An 18946-nucleotide genomic window follows, 5' to 3' on the forward strand; every position below is an offset into this window, starting at 1 on the left:
CAGCGGCAGACAAGCAGTCGCAGTAAGACGGATAGTCTTACGTGTTGATTATCAGACTTTCTTCCCCATACTTGTTACTATGTACTTCTATTTACCTTAGGCGAGCAGCCTTACGTTTCTGTATTATAAATAAACCCCATTACACATACCACTCGGTGTAACTCACGTTTGTCTTTATTTCCTAAGTATTTAGGAATATAACATATTGTTTGGGTAAATTAAGAAAACTAATAAAATTTAATGGATAAATATTTATCTACCTAATAGATAAAATCGTTTTAATGCCCTCTTCTCTCATATCCAATTCATCCGAGTTTATCATCGATATTATATTTTCCGGAAGTAGTGGAAAAGCACTATATTTTGAACAGTTTAAAACAGTAATTTGGATTTTATTTAACTGTTTTGTTCTCTGAATCATATTAAAATATACTGCTGTTGGGTAAAAAAAAGAAATTGTCGGTTTTGATCTCAAACCAACTAACTGTATACACTTGAATGATAAATTTAACCAAAATGTTTAATTTATCATAGTGTTTGAGGATAGACAACTCTAGTCCATAAACACATTAATCTTGTGGTTTATGTTAGCCATCTTCCTTGATTCAAGGGCCCATTTTTCTAAGTTAACTTCTCCACAAGAAATGCCAACAGTATACTCAAAAAATAGCCTTTGGTCCTCACACTTAAACTATTTGTTTCTTCTGCTGTCAGATAATGATGATCGGGAGGGACACTATTTTTTTAGAATTCTACTTGAGGCAAATCTTGATAGTTATTGATACAAAGTTTTCCCAAAGGACCAGTAAATATTGTTAGGCTTTTGCTGTTCCATCAATTAATTTAAAAATTGCTGTAAATGGCAGTTCTTCTAGTGGAACTTGAAAATTGGAAATTTTGCATGTTTAATAATAGAGCAAGATTACATAATAAATACCAATATATTATTTTATTTTCCACAATAAAGGAACATAATTTCAGGTGAATCTATAGAATTAATTTTACCTCCTTGTTAGGAGGACAAGTGCAGATTATGTGCCTTTTTTGACAATTTTCTGTCTTGCACTTTACTACAAAGTCATCACATCTCAAGACAGAAAGTTATAGCAAAATATATTGACCTTCTGTCCTATATAATGTTACCTTAACAAGGGCAATTTTGGATTGACTGCTTGCCAAATACTAATTATTTCCTTGGCAATTAACTTAGAAATCTCACTATTTTTCAAGTGGGGATAACTGTTTTCGAGGAAATAACTAAACTGGATGACTTGTCGGGAAGTTGGGGGTGCTGTTTCATCCAAATGACAAGGTGGACCAGCAAATTTTGTGAACCACGGGTTAAAACTGAACGTCGTGCTTTTACTGACATTCTAATCTGAAAAGTAAAATAAATAAATGGATTATAACTGAAGGAAACTGTATTAGGCTATCTTCCAGTTTCATACGTAAAGAAATAAGTGCTAGTTATGATAAGAAATAATGAAAAACTTTGTAGAGTTGAATTAGATCTAATGAAGAGAGAGGATCAAACCAAATCAGAGGCATAGCAGTGTTTAGTTTAGGCATTTTTAGCAGATTTTAGCTCCGCCTTCGATAACATGAATTTATCTATAAAGAGATCCATTCTTGCTGTAGTTGTGCTATTTTTAACGAGTGTTTAGTGTTTAGAGTTTGAAAAACCAGTGATTGTGCATCTATGTTACTATGCTATTTTTAATAGTATTTTCAAGTTAAATTTAATTTTTATGAAATTTTTGTTTATTAAATTTTTAAGTGAAAATACAGAATAGTTACAATACAACCTCCTTCCCATATTAAGAATGACTTTCTAAATAACAAAGTTATTTTAGCACAATACACACATAACGAAACACCTTTAAAGGAGTTTCCTTATTTACTTGTATTAATCTTTGTGGGTTATTTGGTTTTAAAACTATAATTTTAGAAGAAAAACACGGCTTAAAAACAATTACTCCCTAAAAATAAAAGAAATTAAAATTTGACACTAATTTTCTGCAAAGTATTTTTTATTAAGTAGAAAAACTTGAAAATTTACGTGGTTGTTTCGTAAAGAATGTGTAGAATAAAATTGTATGGACTATATTTTTGTTGTCATTTTATATTTTGGAGTATAATGTTGTTATTTTATATTTTGGAGTATAATTCACCTCAAATACACAAACGGAATGTTCAAGAAAGATTATCGCTACAGTCCTTTGTCTCTACTCTCGTTGCCTTCTCTCCCGCCTGATCGGGAATAATCTTCCAGCACCGAGAAATGAACATCGTTTTATAGTTTCCATCTTCACGCACACACAAGATTATGCGGACGAAATAAAAATGCTGGCCGCCATGTTTGTTCTTCCTTTTCTTCGCCTGAACTCACTCGCTGAGCACCCACGGTAAGACTTGTCTTTCTTGCTTCTAACCACATGCCTCCCTGATCTCAAGATCACATTTCGTAGTCTCTCATCCACTGTGGCGGTCGCCTCTCTCTACTGAGGTGTCTCGTCCTCCTCCTGTGGCTGCACACTCCCCTCCACTGCTTCGCCCTCCACTGGTCTGACGTTGAGAATGTGCCTCAGGACTCCTTCCACCACAATGTTGTTACTAGTGTTCCTCCCAGTCACGCGACCTCTACTCCATTGTTTGGTGCAGCGCGCCCCCGGTGGCTTCACCCATGCCTCATCCCCGAGTTTAATTGTCCCTGTGGCCTCTACTTCTCGGCTTGCCAGCTCCACCCTGGGATTCTCCAGGAATATGCAAACGTTGACAGTTGCGGGACTGTCTCTGGTACTTGTCCCAGTTTAGGCGACATGTTATACCAGAAGACAGCTTGCTCAGGTGAGGTGCCTCCTCTTTCCGCAACTGCCTTTATGGTGTGGTGGTTTCTCTCCACGATCCCGTTGCCACTGGGTCTGTAGGCAGCTCTGAAAAATTGTTGGATCTTCCATTTCTTCAGTATTTCTGTCACTGCTACTGACTTGAATGCAGTCCCGTTGTCGGTTAACAACTCTTCCACGGGGCCTCGCTCCAAAAACACCTCATCAAGGATTGCCGCTATTTCATTACCTGTTCCTCCACGTAGCTTCTTCCATAGGGCAAATCGCCCGGGCCCACAGTCAATCATGGTAAGGTAAAGTCCACCCCTGTAATGGGTGACATCGCATGCCAGTCTCTCCCAGGTCCCACTCACCTCCAATTGGCCAGCTTCATGCGTGCTTGGAGCAGGATCAATCGACTGACATCTGTCGCATGTCCTGACCACTTGCCTCACTTGCTCCTTGGTGATCCTCGGGTTGACTTTTTCACTAAGTACCAAGTCCTCTCTACCCCCATATGGTGCAAATTGTGCAGTTCTCGCACGCCAACATCATCTAGATCCGATGCAGCAACAACATCTTTCTTTGGCAACAGCCAACTCTTCTTCACTCTTGTGAGAGCATCTGCTCGGTTCTTTTCAGAAGCCACCATATCTACGCGAAGCTTCAAACAAAACTCTTGCATCAGCTCAGCCAGCACCCCAAGCCTGCGCTTCACTAACATCTCAGCAGCCCCTCTCGTTTTTATCCTTTTTTCGCTTGAAATGAGAGACTTTAGCCAAGCAAACACCGTGGCAGAGTCTGTTTTGATGCAGATGTCACGTAGTCCCCATTTCAAGGCCAGATTGACTCTTTTTATTGTCGGTCTAATTCTGCCACATTGATGTGGCTGACGTCATTCTTTTTCCTCAACCAGGCTGCATCTTCTGCAACTACTCCTCCAATTTCCAAAACGACCCCTGTTGCAATGCTGCTCACATCGCACCACACGACTCCATCCAATGTTCGCGATACGTTCCAGGTTCCCCGGACTGGGTCTTGCCGTTCTGCTTCTTTCAGGAGCTCTTCCATCATGGCGACCATTCTTTCTCCCACCTTATCATTCCATCCTCGTCCTTCAGTGTGTCTCTTTATGTAGCTGCATGCTGGTCTAAGCCAGCTAGCAATGGGGTAATGTCCGATCAACTTTCCGCATATGGAAAAAAGTTCACGTCTGTTGAGCTCCTGCTTCAGTTGTGGGATCTCGTTTCCCCTGCAAAACTCTAGGCCGCCTGTTCCTCCATATAGCTTCTTCCATAGGGCAAATCGCCCGGGCCCACAGTCAATCATGGTCAGGTAAAGTCCACCCCTGTAACGGGTGACATCGCATGCCAGTCTCTCCCAAGTCCCACTCACCTCCACGTCAGGCTCTATAGCTTCTTGGCAACATGGAGTTGCAAATAGGCAGATTTTAGATCTACCAATGTAGATGCGCCATTCATCTGCCTCCATTCCCTAATGGTCTCACTGCACACATCTACGGTGTTGCCTCCCGTATGGCACTTAACATGGCCGTTCAGCTCTCGGAAATCCAGGACCGGTCTTACTTTCCCTTTTGTTGTTTGCAGAATGGCCATCAACGGCAAAATGCCCGACTCCACGTCATCCGTCCAAGGTATCAGTATCCCCTCCTCAATCCATCGGTCGACTTCTTGCTCAAACTCCTTTCTCACCCCTCCTCTAAGCGAATTTGTGTAGGACGCCACCCTGTTTGTCAGTGATGGCGCTTGATGTTTCCATGCCCACTCCACTGTCCACCGCTCTCCGTCGAATTCGGCTCGGAAGTCCTGATCTTTGATCGACAATTTTCTTTCCTCCCCGGTTTTGTTGATCCCTCTGGGGGCTTGCTCCGTCACCGCGCACTCAGCTAGTCCGAACCTCACGTTGTTACATGTGATGGTAACACCTCCAAGGCGGCATCTAACATCCATTCCAATGATGGCTTGGACGCCAGGCACCAGGCGATCAGTGACAATTGCATGGACCCTCATCTGACGTTCAGCAATATCAATAGTGACGGTCTTCCTCCCTTGACACTTCACTCGCGACCCATCGAATGCCACTACTTCCATCTTCCGACCAGGGTAGTGTGCACCATGGTAGTGGTGCAGCCAGTGTCAATCAAGGCCATAACTTCCTGTCCTTCCACTGCAATCTTCTGTTTGGGCATCTGCTGCGGGTGCGCCACTATTCTCGAATCGGGGCGGCCACTGGCGTGTCGGCCTCCCCTCGCCAGTTTCCTGAACTTGTGCATTTTACCGCTAAATGGCCTCTCCGATTGCATTTGTAACACATTGTCCATTGCAAGAACTTCCTGCAGTCTCTTCTCATGTGTGGTCGCCCGCATTCGAAGCATGCCATCCCCGGGTTCGGCAGATTCCTGCCCACATCCTGCTGTACCATTGCTGTCGTTCCTCCAGGCTCCATGGGCTGGGTGCTCACCAAGATTTTTGCAGTTTTAAGCAGCTCACTCACATCCAGCGTCTCCACTCTAGGGACCTGCTGCAACCTTTTCGATATCTCTTCTGGGAACCCGGTAACGAAAGTCATCTTGACTACGTGACTCGTGGCGTGTCCTCTGATGCCCGACAACTCAACCAATCTCCTTATCTCATTCGCGTAGACATCAACAGATTCACCAGTCCACCTCTTCTCCTTCAACTTATTAAAGGCCTCGAAAGGCCCCTCTGCAAAAGCTTCGATCAGTCGACCCTTGATGGCGTCCGCGTCACCCTGTTCTCCCTCACTGAGCTCCAAATAGAGGGCCAGTGCGTCCCCTTCTAGAAACAGTGGTATTACTGCGGCCACATCATCCAGCCTCTGAATCCTTGCTACAAGGTCCACTTTTTTAAGCCACGCCACCACATCACCGTCGCCATTAAAAGGCTTAATCATGTTGCTTAAGCCTGCGTTGGCCATCGCCGAAATAGCTTGAAGTATAATGGGGGGGGGGTTCACCTCAAATACACAAACGGAATGTTCAAGAAAGATTATTGCTACAGTCCTCTGTCTCTACTCTCGTTGCCTTCTCTCTTGCCTGATTGGGAACAATCTCCCAGCACCGAGAATGAACATCGTTTTATAGTTTCCATCTTCACGCACACACGAGATTACGTGAGAACGGACAAAATAAAAATGCTGGCCACCATGTTTGTTCTTCCTTTTCTTCGCCTGAACTCACTCGCTGAGCACCCACAGTAAGACTTGTGTTTCTTGCTTCTAACCACAATGCATTATCCTCACTCATTTTATTTAAAAATGTAGTTTAAAAATTATTCTAAATAATGATTGTACTTTCTTAACAGTACGGATTGTTTTGATGATGGGACATTCTTTCACCGAAAAACTTTTAATCACTTCAATTTTTCAACTTTTAAAGCCATTTCCTCAAGCAAAGATAACGATTCTGAAAAAAATATTTCGTGTAGGTCTTTTCTATGTCAAACCCCAACTATCATCACCATTGCCTCACCGGGGTCCCAAAATCGACCTGCCCTAACGTCCCAATTATACAAATATCCTTTGACCCATATCCAATAAATTGCGAGCAGCCATTCCCACATGCATTAATTCCAATAAACATTTCCACCGTTTAGGGAAGACATGAAAAGCAGATATTGCAAACATTTCAGTTTCTTAATCAACCGTTTGTAAAGTTAACCGGGAACATTTTTTCAAGGGAAAGGAATGGCAGATAACCCCCGCTAGATGGCAGACTTTCATCCCGAGCATTTTCCACCAGTTCGTTAACAAGAACAAAGATTGATGAATCTATCTGAATTATTATAACCAAGATTGCCATTGGATATAGTCATGTATAGTATTAGGATAGAATAATAAATATTGGCTCTTGTTTGACTTAGGATGCAGCACTTTTTTCTGCTAACATGAGATACATAGACGTAATCATTTTTATTTACTGCAAGATGAAATACCAGGTTGAGAAACTGGCACAGTCTATACTTCTCTTGGGGGTAAATGGACTCTCTTAAGCCATGGTAGGCACTTCGTCTAATGATGGCGTCACGATAAAAAATACCCTTGATAGCATCAAGTATTCAGCTACCGACAAGATTCGAATTACACTACAAACTTGTGTACTGAGTTCAAGCTTTGCTACAGCTGCACTGGATGGGTGATGGATTTTTATTTATATATCTAGACTTTTTATAGAATGGGTGCTTTCTGTCAAATTGATGGTTGAATATGGTTAAATTTGTGTTTATTTTTGCATTAAATACTAATCTTTATTAATCCCTAACAGGATACCATAACACTTAGTTCGCTGCATCTTATCATAACAAAGGTCCATACAAACTTTCAGTCAGATTGGCTCAAAAGTTGAAAAGAAAAGGTGGAGCAGACAGACAGACAGACAGACTAAGAGAAATATAATATAGATTGTTTTTTATTTCTTGCTATCTTGGTAATTGAACATATTCAAATATCTTTTTCCGGAATGAATTTAGCTAAATCGCCTAGATATGCTGAAGAGACATAGACAACAAAACATGTGTCTGTGGATATATATATATATATATATATATATATATATAGAGAGAGAGAGAGAGAAAGAGAGAGAGAGAGAGAGAGAGAGAGAGAGAGAGAGAAAGAGAGAGAGAGGAAGTGAGGCAGAGAGAGAGAGACAGAGAGAGAGAGACAGACAGAGACAGAGACAGAGACAGAGAGAAATGGCTAACTGCTGATAATTCAAAACAGTTTCCATAAGAACGAATGCCAGAGTTTTGGCTGAGTGGTCAAAATAAATACAAACAGGTGTGAGATTACATCGCAAAGTCGACATTAAATACTTATTAACACATTTTTCCCCATCTACAAAATTGCTCCACCTACAAGCAAAAGTGTAATATTTTCTTCACCCCCTCCTCCTCACTTTAGATACATAAAACTCATCATCATAAAATCTTGTGATATTTTCATAACAGTTAGGAGAAAATAACACTTGTATTTTTACCTACCAATGTTTTTATTGGCATTTTCTTTCACATAAAGTCAGTCTGATATAAAGTAGAAAAAAACATTTTCTACCTGAATCAGCTCAATTTTTGAACTTTGGGTCATAGGAAGTCACCTTTTATTTAACACCATGCTTACAGGTTCACTCTGACCGGAAGTTGTAGTACCTGTTAGAGTCACATCTGTGGGTTAAATATGTTCATCTCTCAGAATGACAAGGGCAATCTGATCATACTGAAGGGATGATGGATGACACCTGCTGAATTATGAAGCAAAGGGTGCACAATCCCAAGCCCTTTCTCTTCTCGGCATTACTTGATTTCAATGGTAAGGAGAAGTACAGGATGACTGGAAACGATGCCGAAATAAGTGAAGAGGGCATACAGCATCTGGTCACTCATTTTAGTACTGATCAACTTAATTTAAGTGATCTAATGGGAATCGGCATGTCAACATGATAATTGGATATATATATATAATTATTACTAGAATAGTTTTTAAATGCCTACAGATACTAGAGTTTCATCCTTGCAGGAATCATCAGTGCAGGGTGTCACAATTACAGCCGGTTGGGAGATTCGAATCTGGCCACGAATCCATTAACAAGGAACAAACCACATGGGCAACTTTAACTGCAATAAATATCGTAGAAATTTAAACATTTATTATTAAATATTGAGACGTCCGTCTAATGATCTGTGCATGCGAGTTTAATTGATCGACTTTTATTTCAATTTTAAAATTACTCAACAATAAAACCGAGTTTTTGAAGGGGCTGACATAATTATTACTATAATAATTTTTAAATACCTATAAATACCTACAGACATTAGTATTTCATCCTTTCAGGAATCATCAGAGCTGAGTGTCACGTATATATATATATATATATATATATATATATATATATATATATATATATATATATATATATATATATATATATATTTAAAGTGATGGTTGTGTAGTTCCAACGAGAGAAAAAAATGTATATTTAAAAGAGTGTAGCCATCAACAATTGTGGGTTTTTTTTAAAGGTTTTTATCATATTTTTATTTTAAAATTTTTATTTAAAATTTTAAAGTGTGTGTGGCGGTTTAGTCAGTCGGTAGAGTGGTTGCCTGGCATGTGTTTCAAATCCCAAGTTCAGATGTGTCCAACTGATGAACCTAAATGAGGCTCAAATATACCTGTCTGAGACACAATTTTATCATAGAAGTCATATATGAATATCAGGAATAATAAAGGCCCAAAGACTCTAGGAAATATCTATGTTAATATCATGTTTTTTAGATGTACGTCCAGAAATATTATAAAATTTGATCTTCATGAGAAGCCCTAGTTTCCCCTGTCTTACCCAGTGCATGGTATATCAGAGAAACAGGCTTGCCTAAATAATTGCTAGTCAGAAATAAGTTTAGCATTTACAAGATACATAATTTGTGATGTAAGCGGTTGCTGCGACTACAAACAACCGAATCAAGTTCTGACTTTTAATAATGTTTTGGCTTATGTAACCTCCGACCTTCAGATGTATCTTGTTGAACTCAGTAATATTTTTATCAAACTTGGGAATCTTTTTGTTGAACCTTGGGAATATTTCTATCAAACTTAGGAATCTTTCTGTAGATCCGTGGTGTAGTGAATAAAATACTTGGTAAAATTCAGTTGTAAGTTACATTCATTTGGAGGTTAAAGATTCAAATCTCAGTGTGGTCGACACTCAAAATACAATTATGAATTACTTAGGACTACTCAGTCATGGCTGACGAAATTGATTCATGACACCTCCTTGGATTAAATAAACGATTCCATTTAAAATCTCATGTAGATTTCTGAGTTTGACAGAAAGATTCCCGAGTTCAACAGAAAGATTCCAAAGTTCGACAAGATACACATTAAGAAGGTCGAAGGTTACATCGATTGAAACGCTGTGCAAATAACACTCAAGATGAGCACAGTAGTCAAACAAAAGAAATATTTCTTTGTCCCCCCCCAAAAAAAAAATGAAAAAAAAAGAAGCCTACTAGTACATCTAGTGTAACTGAGCAGAAACTTAGTTCCCACAAATTTTGGTAAATAACAGAATCATGAATGACGTCTCCATCCCAACCATCTTTAATGGCCGTATGGTGATTTCATCAGCATCTGACAATGCCAAACTTTTTTTAAGAGCTTTGCATCAAACTCCACCCTTTATAATCAATGCCACCTGCCTTCTGAAATTTCTCTTAAGACTGAAAATACTCTTAGTGACATCTATATATCTGTTCAGGATGTTGCTAAACTTACCAAGAACCTTGATGCCAACAAAGCAACTGGCACTGACAGCATTCCAATCATAGTGCTTCAAAAGCTGCAACTGAAACTTACTTCCATTCTTACAAAGCTGTTGAAACGTTGCTCAAAGAAGAAATGCTTTCCGACACCTTGGAAAACTTTGTTAGTTTGCCAAGTATTTAAGAATACTGCAGATCGGTTTTCTGCAGATCAATCGGTTTCCTGGGTGTCATAAGTAATTGCTTGAATCCATGATAAATTGAAAAATAATCAATCACTTCAGCAAAAACAACCTATTCAGTGACAAGCAATATAGTTTTCATACTGTGAGATCAGTATTTAATATATTAACTGTAATATCACACAGTATCAGTGAGTCTATTAATAGCGGCTTTGTTTCTAGAGCTCTTGATATATCAAAGGCATTTGATAAAGTTTGGCATAAATATCTACATTACAAGATTACTAGTTATAGAATATTTGGAAATGGCCTCTCAACCATCAAATCGTTTCTTGCTAATAAGTTCATAAAAGTAATTGTTATTGGATAGTAGTACGAGGCTCATAGAATCAAGTCTGCCATCTCTCAAGGAACATTTTGGGTCCAACTTTCTTCCTCATCTTCATCAATGATCTCCCAAATCACATTCTAAAATCATTTGTTGACATTTCTGCAGATGACATAACCATCTACAATAACACTTTGAAGAGCAGCAATGACCAAGATCTTTCTGATTCTCTCTCTCTCTTCCAACATTCAGCACATGGTACAATGGGGAAAGATGACTGGTTACTGGTAATGCATCCGAAACCAAGCTTATTTCTTTCTGCTACTAATGTTCATATGAATGGCTTTCATCTTGAGAAATCCTCCTGTTTTAACCAACTTTTAGGACTAAACTACATTCCAGAATTGAAATGGAAGTCTTGCATCAAAATTGTTGCCAAATTCGTTAGAAAATCGTTGGATGCGGGCAGTATTTCACTCTTGACTCAACAGCCAAATAAATCCTAAGATGGAATACTGTTGCCAAATCTGAAGAGGTGTTGTCAGAGTGCCCTTCCTGCTTTGACAGAGTGCAAAATTGACTTCTAAATCTAAAACTTTTCTCCCCTCTTCTTCCTCTTTCTCATAGAAGAGACATTGCGAGTCTTTCTTTATTCCATTGTTATTTTCATGACAGGTGTTTGACGGAGTTCCAATCTATGGTCCATCTGTAAAACATTGACAACAAAATCTCACCTACATATAACCACTATGAACAGTTTCATGTTCTCCCCCCCTCTCTCTCTCTCTCTCTCTCTCTCTCTCTCTCTCTCTCTCTCTCTCTCTAACTAAGAATAAACAAAACTTCCATGAACAAAGCTTATTTCCTAGAATTGTCCGTCTGTAGAACACGGTGCCACTGGGCTGCTTACAAACTGACTATAATGTGGTCATTTTCAAAGCTAATGTAAACAAATTATCTAAGTATTTAATCTAGCAGGCTTGGGCCATCCTGGTCAGGTAGTTCAGAAGTACATTATGTTAAACTACTACTACTACTACTACTACTACTACTACTACTATCATCATTTTCCTCCTCCTCCTCCTTCTTCATTTCATTGCCTTATTTCCCTGACAGTTTTATGACAGCCTGTCATCTCAGTTTTCAAGCTTAGCGATCTTGTTATTAGTTTGCATCCAATTTTCTTGAGTTGCTTAACTTTACACCGGCCTTTCGCCTTAAGGTCTCCACATTTTCTTATCCAAGAGGCACTTATCCTCTAAACATAACCAAACCAATGTAATAGATTGTTGATCATTAAGAGTTAATCAAGTTTTGGTATATTCAAGCTTCGTCAGCAGGGTGTAATTTGACATTGATATCCATCAGATCATTGCTCTGCCATTTTGACGGCGAAACAGTAAATTGTCTGTTTATCTGTCTATTTATTTGTTTGTCTATCTATCTATCTATCTATCTATCTATCTATCTATATAAATATCTATCTATCTGTCTATCTAGAAATGAGTAGACAACAGATATTTGAAATCAGGTTTTGACAACATGTCAAATTCTGTGACTGATCAAATTTGCACTGGAAGATGTGAACTGAGACTGTCACATGTTCCAGAGGTGCGCAAGCATAGGGCAGTTGGATCTGGGACACCAAGAGAGACAGATAGGCTTAAAATGGGCCTCCTCATGAGTGTCAGTATGGAAGCATAGAAGAACTAAAGATCGTTGATCACTCCCTTCGGCTATGACGAATACCTGAGAGTGAATAAAATACATAAAATCTCACATCGTCCTGGGTCCTGTCTTGAAGTATTCCTTTAAACAGATTCTAGCTCCCTTGAGGATGGTTGACGAACTTCCCAGAAAAAACAATAGCAGAAACAGATATGTCGTCATGTGTTATATGTTCTGTGTATGTAATATATGCTCTGACACGCAAGCATGCACAAACATCTACATGAGTCACGGGCTAAAATAGATATTGAGAGTCCGAGGACAATAGTTTGTTACACAACGTAAGATACGTTAACGATAAGAACACAACAGACATTTATTAGTGCCACGATGCAAACAATATACAAATATATAGAACCCCTCCACAACACAAATACATCACAAACACGTATGATTCAACTATATATACACGTACGGTTATTTGGTTCCCAACACGACAGACTGTATGGAGACTCAGCACTCATATCTTAGGTGCTTTTTATTTTTACATTTTTGATACAAAATATGTTAAAAAGTAACACTATATTTCATTTTACATTTTCTGACAACAATTTAAATATGTAGAGAGAATATAAAGATATAGATACCTTGAGCATTGCTGAAAACATCCTGGGGCGCCCCATCAGGCTTGTGTTTACCTTGTTTATCTACATTGATGTTGTTCCTCACATTTAAATGTGATCCTCATGTTGATTATTTGTATATGATGATGTTTCTTAGGTAAGTAAATCTGATCTAATGAGTTATTGCATGTCTGTTACAGGAGTGCCAACTCCGGTGCTCATAATACTATAGGGATTACTAGAGCCTCGCCAAAGTAACAAATATTTGCAAACATATGGAATGTGTTTTTCTTCTCTTAAAATGAGGTTAAAACAACTTTTAATCATATTTCTTGCAATGATTATTTGGATTATTCGGACTACGATTGTCATCTTAGGTGTTATTCTTATAATATAGACATGTGATGCAACAGATAAAGTGCTAAGTTATAATCAGTTTTATGTGGCAGTCTTCTGGAGATTTGTGGTTTAATCCTCAGTACAGGCAATGCTAAGAATATAATTAAGAATTATTTATGATTTCTAACCAGTCACGGTTGACAGAATGAGAACAATATACCTCTGTGGATTAACTATATGGTTCTGCTTGAAATTCCATACAAATTCCCGAGTTTGACAAGATACAGTTATGTTTTCGAATCTTAGAATTTAGACCTAGATAGCACCCTATCTGACATGTTCGTATTTGATATTGCTCAACTGCTTTCTTTCTTCCAGCATGTTCTTAAGAATATCAAAATATCTTTTGATTGAGATTGTTTGAAAAAAAAAAAAGAATGTTTCAATTCATACAATGGCGACAATTTTAAATAATGCCTCAATTTACGTAAAGGAGATAAATCATATATTAAACTGTAAATCTATAGTATAAAGCTGAACGTCTGTGTGTGTGTGTGTTTGTGTGTTTGTGTGTGTGTGTGTGTTTGTGTGTGTTTGTGTGTGTGTGTGTGTGTGTGTGTGTGTGTGTGGTCAGAATAGGCTCCTATATGGTTGACTATTTAAAAAAAATGATTACATATAATGATAGAAGATGTATCGAGGATCAGGAATGGGTATGTTTGATATGGCAGAACGGTGGTTCATAAAAATTGTGGGGTCTGCGTTCGCACCTGGCCCCCAAAGTATGGAAATAAAACATGAAAAAAAAAACGTTTACAACGGTTTTTGATAATAGATGTACATAAGAATACTTTGATAAGTATGTTTCAACTTAAATAGGGATGGTATAATAAAATTGTGGGTCTGCGTTCGCGCCTGTACTCCATGGAAATATGGCACAAACTTTAACAAAGACTTTTCATATCTATTTGCGTAAGTATACTTTGATAATTATGTTTCAGTTTGAAGAAATATGGTATAATAAAATTATTGGGTGTTCGTTCGCGCCTGACCTCCATAGAACATATGTCACAAAGTTTAACAAGGTTTTTTTAAAAGGGGTGAGGGTCGATAATAACACCTTAACTTTAATCTTAATTCACGTTAGCTTTTATTTATTTTTTTGAGTTGAATCATATTGTGTCGAATAAATTCACCTCATAAATTCACGTTCTTATTAAAGTGAAAGCAAAAAAAAAAAAAAGTCGGAACTTTAGACAATTCTCGACACAAATTTTGCATAACTCTGTTTTTTTCCTTCTCCACTTGCCCGTGGCACTCTTTCGAAAATAGATAAATAGATAAATAATAAAAAATAAAAACGTTACTTGTTATCGTGTCAAAAGAAGGAAAAAATCCTGCTCACGTGATTACGTGTCTTTTTAAAAACATTTACATAACCTTTTTATTTTTATTTATATATCTGTTTAAGTTTTTTTTGTCAATGTACTAGAAGGAATTCAGTTGATTACAACCCTTTCTGCGTGTTCTTTACATTACAATAGTACAACCCCAATTCCGATGGCACAATACTACACCGTTCAATACTGTAAAATTGAAACGAAGGTGTTCTGCTTGAAAAGGGTGCCATTTTCTTCTTATTCATATTTATATCGATTCTTTGCTTTAAAAAACTAAAGTAATTGCGTGTTTACTTTTTTAATATCCCATTTTTCTGTTTCGGATTATTTTACTAAAGTAAGTAAAGCTTCATTATTTTTCAAAACTGTTTTTGTTTCTGTGTTTTTCGATATTTCGTCGATATTATTTAGTATGAGTGTTTAGCATAAAAGCCAACAAACGACTATCCGAAAAAATAAATATACAAGGAATAAATGTTACCATAGTCAATAAAAGTTCAGTTCATGATTTTTTTTTGTTTTGAAATAGTTTTTAATGCTTTTTACTTGAAATTATTTCAGCGAACCGAAATTAAAAAGAAATTTGAGGCGATAACTACTTAAATGAATTTTTATATAAACTACACATACCATAATCGAATATTCCTCAAGCACAAAATAACGGAAAACATTAAAATATGTTTATAAATATTCCTTACGTTAACGGAACTGTCTTAAATTGTTAACACAGAATGCTCAGGTGCCCCTCCTTCAAATTGAAAACGGGGCTCTCCATTTCAAAGTCGCTGCCATTTTAATTTTTTTTTAAACCGGTTCGTGAATTAAAAAAAATTTTTTTTACAAACTACTTAAAAATACAAACTAATGAACTTTTCTACCATAAAAAAGTAACTTGTATTGACTATGGTAATATTTATTTCTTGTATATTTATATTATTATATATATAACATTTTCTCTTTGTAAGGAAACATCATTTTGTTGGTCACTCTTGGCTACGAATGGAAACAAAGTTGATATAAAAAATATATATTTTCGCGAAAATTATCTTTACTGTCATCATATTTTGCTTAGGGTAAATTTTTTGAGTATCAAAACCTATCTCTTTACAACCCCCTCCTTTTCATAACCTATCATACTTTCATCAATCACAGTCCATTTTCTGTAGGCTGTTTTTGAACCCAGTCAACGAAGGGTACTTCTGCTAGTATGTATTTATTTGAGTTATTATTAAATCTCTTCACTTCTCTTCTCTATAACATTTTGCGACTGTTTTTCATGTTTATGCACGTTTTCTTTACATGGCTTTTATACTTTTAATCTATATATTATTGCAATAATTACAGAAATATAATGAAACAATGCAAATTAAAATGGGTAATGTTGACTGGTTCTTTATCATGGGTGTGAATCGGTCCAACGGAATAGTTTGTCTCAAAGCTGAATTAGGACAGCTAAACATCGAACCGGGAATGAAAATATGAAACGAAACGCAACATAGTTTTCTTATTTTTTTCTCCATTTTTTCAGCGAATTATTACTGAAATGAAACGAAACATAGTTTTCTTATTTTCCCCTCTCATTTTTTCAGCGAATTATTATCGAAATGAAATGAAACAGCTTTATTTGTTTTTTTGTTTTTTGTTTTGTTTTCTTTGGTGGACCTGTATAATGCGTATGTTATTGAAAAAAGAATGGTTCTTTGTAATAATAGCCCAGAACAATTTATAGGACCACAAACAGATTATATACTGTTTTGTAACGAAAACAAACAAATGAATGCCACGGGGGTATTTATTTGGTGAATATCTGCTGCTGCTGCTGCTGCTGCTGCTGCTATTATTATTATTATTATTATTATTATTATTATTATTATTATTATTTATTTATTTATTTATTTATTTATTTATTTTTTTGACTCTTTGAGCGATTTTCAGGACTTCAAATGAAAGAACATCATGGCGCTATCTTTGTACCCCCCTTCTTAAAAAAAAAAAAAGAAAAAAAAGAAGAAGCAATTAAAAACATTTCCGAGCATAAATGCTACCAAAGACAAGATAAGTTACTCTTCTCTTGGATAAGTTTTTAATGTTTTTACTTATTTTAAAGCGTTTTTTAGTGTAGGGGTGCACTGAGTTTCGACTTAAATAAACACTTTAAAATAAGGTAGAAGAGTAACTTATTTTGCCTAAAAACGGAAAAAGTTTCGTTTTATTTCTTTAGAATTGGATTTCATGTTTTCGTTCTTAAATCAACTTCCGCTTCTAAACGGGCTTTGAGATAAATTATTTTTAGTCACGGAGGTAAAGAACGAGGCAACATTACCTTAAAATGTTATTTTCTTGTATAACTTACAAAATATGCAACAAAAAATTATAATAAAAGTGGCATTACTAAATGGTAGGCAACGTTGGGTAGGTATAACTAGTATATATATACTTCCAAAATAAACTATTAAAGTTTTTTTAAAATAATAGAAATATTATTTTTTAGTTAAAAAAAAAGTGTTTACAATATATATATATATATATATATATATATATATATATATATATATATATATATATATATATAATATATATATATATAATATAAATATATATATATATATATATATATATATATATATATATATATATATATATATATATATATATATATATATACAAACGGCTAAAATAATTCACGTGAATTCTTTAAAACATTGTTGCTAGGAATGAACGCTGTCCATACCACAAATTTTCAGGGTTTTTTTCGACGTCTTTCATTTTCATTTCGATACTTTTTTGTGACTAAGAGCGGAGGATCGCTTGAAATATAAAAATAAAATATTAAATACAAAAAGGTACATCGTTCTCATGCTTCAAAAAACCCTCATAACTTTTAAATCGCTATTCTAGAAACATACGTGGACTTTTTACATTATATATATATATATATATATATATATATATATATATATATATATATATATATATATATATGTTGAATATGAAAATTACTGGCTACACATATGCAAATATGTTTCAGTGACCACTCTGCTAGGGAAAATCACATCACTAGGGAGATATTCTTGGCCTGATGATATGATTTTCCTTAGCAGGGTGGTCACTGCTAATTTTCATATTCAACATATTCATATTGCTCTGTCTAAACATTGAGCACTCTTTGATAGACACATTGTGTTTTTTTTTGTTTTGTTTAAATGACTAAACAATGCTACCAATAATACACACACACACACACACACACACACACACACACACACACACACACACACATACATATATATAAGAAATTTATATATATAAAAGAAAATAATTTGCTAGATTCCAAAGACAAGTTCTTCTGTTTATATTTTATTTATTATATGCTTGAGGCTCACCTTAGAGATTTGTTTTGTTCAAAACCACAAGCTAGTAAAAATATGTTTCATCGCATAGTTAAGTTGTTTACTCATCAAATATTAACCCTAACATGAAAGAAAAAACATTCTTTTTTAAAACGATTTACATGATTAATTCATGTAAATTAGTACTTCTGATGAAGAGTTGGTATCTGTCTACCTGAAATCAAAACTATATTATTTCTTATCTATTATTATACTATTTTACTATTTCAATTATCAATTCAGGGAAGTTTGAAGTAGCATTTTCGTTAGTCTGCCATGCTTAAGTTTTAAATGGCATTTTTGCTGATCAATCATGGTCAAGTTTAACATAGGATTTTCTTGGTCTGCCATTCTCAAATTTAAAGTTACATGTTTGTTGGTCTGCCATACACAGATATTAATTATACTGATTTTATCATTCTTTTCCGCAGCATTTTAACTGAATACCATTGTCATAATTGATTGGCCTTGAAGAACGGCAAACGGTTGGGAATTGATACAGAAAATCTGCTTCTTGAAAATGATGTTTCTTCTTCACTGACAGAAGGTATTTTTCTTCAGCCACCATCTCCGTAAAACGTTTGCAGTATTAATTAAAATGTGAGAAGAAATGAATCAGAAACAGGAAATTATGTTTTTGCTCAATTAAAAAATCAATTTCGGATTCAGAAATTAGTTTTGTTTTATTTTTTTAATTTAATTTTCTTTTTAATTTACACTTAAGTTTAAAATAGCATTTCTTCCAGCATTTCTGACCACTGTTCATTACTGTCTGCATCGCATCCTCCGAGTTTGCTGGCAGCAGTTTATGTCAAATGTGCCGGTACGGCGGTACGTGCATGACGACGAATCTCCTTTCTTCAACAAGCTCTTTTTCCGAGGCGTCTTCATTGGTTT

General features: G+C 36.1%; 1 protein-coding gene across 2 annotated transcripts in view; it reads left to right on the forward strand.

Moving 5' to 3' along the window:
- The window catches only part of LOC145261134 (uncharacterized), a 123034-nt gene extending 104313 nt beyond the window's left edge, over positions 1-18721 (forward strand). For both annotated transcript variants that reach the window (XM_080119407.1, XM_080119408.1), the window contains exon 7: positions 18481-18721. In XM_080119407.1, coding sequence (XP_079975533.1) covers positions 18481-18511 — 31 coding nt within the window. In that variant the 3' untranslated portion in view covers positions 18512-18721. The remainder of the gene's footprint in view (positions 1-18480) is intronic.
- The last annotated feature ends 225 nt before the right edge of the window (positions 18722-18946 follow it).

The sequence above is a fragment of the Euprymna scolopes genome, chromosome 37 (assembly GCF_053919585.1).
Source record: "Euprymna scolopes isolate OS-2025 chromosome 37, ASM5391958v1, whole genome shotgun sequence".
NCBI lineage: Eukaryota > Metazoa > Mollusca > Cephalopoda > Sepiida > Sepiolidae > Euprymna > Euprymna scolopes.